Consider the following 3109-nt stretch of genomic DNA (forward strand, 5'->3'; position numbering starts at 1 on the left):
TAATTATATAGTACAGGGTGTTACAGAGTAAAACGAATGCTCCCAAGTAGATCATGTAGAAAGTTGTTGCATTTACAGCAGTCTACATGTGTGCATTCCATGAACTGTTTTCTGGGCTCTTCATTTTATTCTGAAAAGCATGTAAGTAGCATGTGCTCTCATCATACAAACTATATGTAGAAATGTAGTTTTGCTCTAGGATTGTATTTTGTTTTGTGTAATAAAAAACTGCTTATTAGGCAAACTTGTTAAGCTTTTGGTGTTAAATTTCAATTTTATTTAATTTAGTAACAAATGGCCTCATATAAAAATGAGGTTTTTATTCGAGGTATTACACCTCGCTGGCAGTACTTGTGGAAGTAGTGAAGGAAAAGGCAGATTGACTAAAAAACACATGAATAAAGTACACTAATTGCTTACTAAAATGTTAAAAAGTGCTTATAAAATGTGAAGTAATGGACACATCTAGAGAGAATCTCCATTCGAGGTGAGAATCCAGAAATGAATACCGGTCGCCTTCATTGTTTATTTGCAGTTGATTTCTATGTGCAGCTTCCCCTTTAAATTTTTAGTCTTGGTTCCTTTGTGATGATTCTCTCACTGTGATGTCATAGAGTGGAGATGCTGTAAAGGCAGCATCCTGCTAACAGTAGTATACATTTAATGCAAGGTCGTGAAGCAGAAGGGAGATTGCAAACCCTGGCTTAACGGCTCGCAAACAAAATGTATCTATTTGGACTACTTTTTTGTTATTTAGCAATGGCAAAAGAAACATATGATATTGACTTACAAAACCTGAAAGCTGTGACCGTCCCCGACCGGCTTAAAGGTGTATCTGTCAAGATGGTTGTAGAATCTTCCCCGTGCAGCACTTCTTGTGGACTTGGTAACAAGAAAGAAAAGCGTTGCATTGTGGGACCATCAGGGAAGAGGGAGGACTGTGAAACCGTCAGCGTATCCTGTGTAGTGAGTTGGATTTGCGGCATGACGAGTTATACTCTGACCGTGGGACAGCCTTTTACTATGAACTGTCTGATTGTGCCTGCTGAAGGGCAATCAAATCAGGGGTTGAATTACTACTGGTACAACACCAAAGGTCAGGTAACAACCCAAGATGACCTATTTCGCCCACTCAGAATCAGGTACTTTAACATCACCTTTCCAGCCATCAAGGAGAGCGACGCCGGCTCATACCGTTGCGATGTGCAACACGCATTGGACTTTAAATTAATCAAGCGGGTTTACTATGCCGTCAAGGTGATCCCTCCTAGCCTGGTTAATCTGAACTACGGCAAATCTCTGATGCGTGAAAGTGAGCTGGAAGCAATGGCCGCACAAAAGCAGAAGTTAACCAAGGGCAACCTGTCGGAGAAAGTGAAGGCCATTTTGGAGTCGCACAATTTTATCATTTTTGGCGTCGGGGGTAGTGCTGCCGTCATTGTAGGTGGTGCATTTTGGGGATTTTTCTACCTAATTCGAAAACGCAGACGTAAAAGAAGAACGAATGACGTCGAAGATGGCGTCGACGACGATGATGACAGCGGCGACCATGATGACAGCGTCGACAGCGTCGACCATGATGACAGCGTCGACAGCGTCGACCATGATGACAGCGTCGACAGCGGCGACCATGATGACAGCGTCGACCATGATGACAGCGTCGACAGCGTCGAACATGATGACAGCGTCGACAGCGTCGACCATGATGACAGCGTCGACAGCGGCGACCATGATGACAGCGTCGACCATGATGACAGCGTCGACAGCGTCGACCATGATGACAGCGTCGACAGCGGCGACCATGATGACAGCGTCGACCATGATGACAGCGTCGACAGCGTCGACCATGATGACAGCGTCGACAGCGGCGACCATGATGACAGCGTCGACAGCGGCGACCATGATGACAGCGTCGACCATGATGACAGCGTCGACAGCGTCGACCATGATGACAGCGTCGACAGCGTCGACCATGATGACAGCCTCGACAGCGTCGACCATGATGATAGCCTCGACAGCGTCGACCATGATGATAGCCTCGACAGCGTCGACCATGATGACAGCCTCGACAGCGTCGACGATGATGACAGCCTCGACAGCGTCGACCATGATGACAACGTCGACTATTTGTGATCGGTTTGCCGTTTGGTGTTGAGGAGAAGCAGCCGCCGGCGTTGAGAAGCAGCCGCTGGCGACAATCATGCTGGTCTTCCAACATAACCCCCAGAGTCTGGCTGAAAGGAGGAGAAACGTCCGCAATCTTAACATCGATATAAGTTGACTGATAGCTGTGCTTACTGTCACACGAACTCTTATCATCAACTGCGGAAGATTGTTGTTAAATAAAACTTTTAGTGCATGCTCATTGTTTCATATTTGTACTTGATTTTTAACCTGAAGTAGTAGTAAATATTTTTTTAAATAAGCAAACAAGCATTAAAATAATACAATTATCACAGTTTTAAAAATGGGCTTAATTCTGTGGAAAACAAAATAACAGTAACTTATGATATTCTCTAAAGAGGACAGTGTTGAGTGGAATGTCAACAAAGAATAATGCATATTAAAGGTACTTTTCCACACATCACTCCCATCTCCCAAAACAACTCAACAAATAAGGCTCTCTTCCCTTTACTGGCCATTACCGTGTTTTTTTTTTGTTAGACTTATTTAATAGGAGGGGCAGCTAAATACTGCTCAAACATAAATTGGTTCCAGTTCAACCCTTCTACCTAACCTTCCTACTCTTGATCCAAAAGTAGAAATATGGAACACTATATGTACAATTCGGTAAATATGATATGACTTGCACTTGACAGCTTGTCCCAAAAACAAATTTTATTAGCTTGGAAGCATTAAAGTTGTAGTTTAAACTCTTCCACTTATTAACTATTAATAACTATTAATTAACTATTAGGAAGTGCCAACACTGCCAGCTTTTCCTAGCCAGAAGGACTGAACTTACTGCATAATGCATAGTTGGATGTGTGAGGAGACTTTGAGAAAGATATTTTGGAACATAGAATTTTGTAGGTAAATCAGTGAGATTTCATATTTTCTTTGGGCTGTTAAAGGGATTTGTTCTCATTTGCAGATTATTCACACTGTT

General features: G+C 42.9%; 1 protein-coding gene across 1 annotated transcript; it reads left to right on the forward strand.

Moving 5' to 3' along the window:
• Positions 1–759: 759 nt before the first annotated feature.
• On the forward strand, positions 760–2281 carry LOC128473650 (transmembrane protein 81-like). Its single transcript, XM_053455902.1, has 2 exons — positions 760–1543; positions 2157–2281. The coding sequence occupies exons 1-2, from the start codon at positions 760–762 to the stop codon at positions 2279–2281; spliced, it is 909 nt and encodes a 302-aa protein (XP_053311877.1).
• Positions 2282–3109: the final 828 nt, after the last annotated feature.

This window comes from Spea bombifrons, chromosome 2, assembly GCF_027358695.1.
Source record: "Spea bombifrons isolate aSpeBom1 chromosome 2, aSpeBom1.2.pri, whole genome shotgun sequence".
NCBI classification, from domain to species: domain Eukaryota; kingdom Metazoa; phylum Chordata; class Amphibia; order Anura; family Pelobatidae; genus Spea; species Spea bombifrons.

Bases quoted from the DNA above. Each gene is read 5' to 3' on its own strand.
- LOC128473650 (XM_053455902.1), top strand. From the start codon at position 760: ATGGCAAAAGAAACATATGATATTGACTTACAAAACCTGAAAGCTGTG. The intron at 1,544-2,156 runs GCGACCATGATG...TTTGGTGTTGAG, and splicing joins CGACGACGATGATGACAGCG to GAGAAGCAGCCGCCGGCGTT.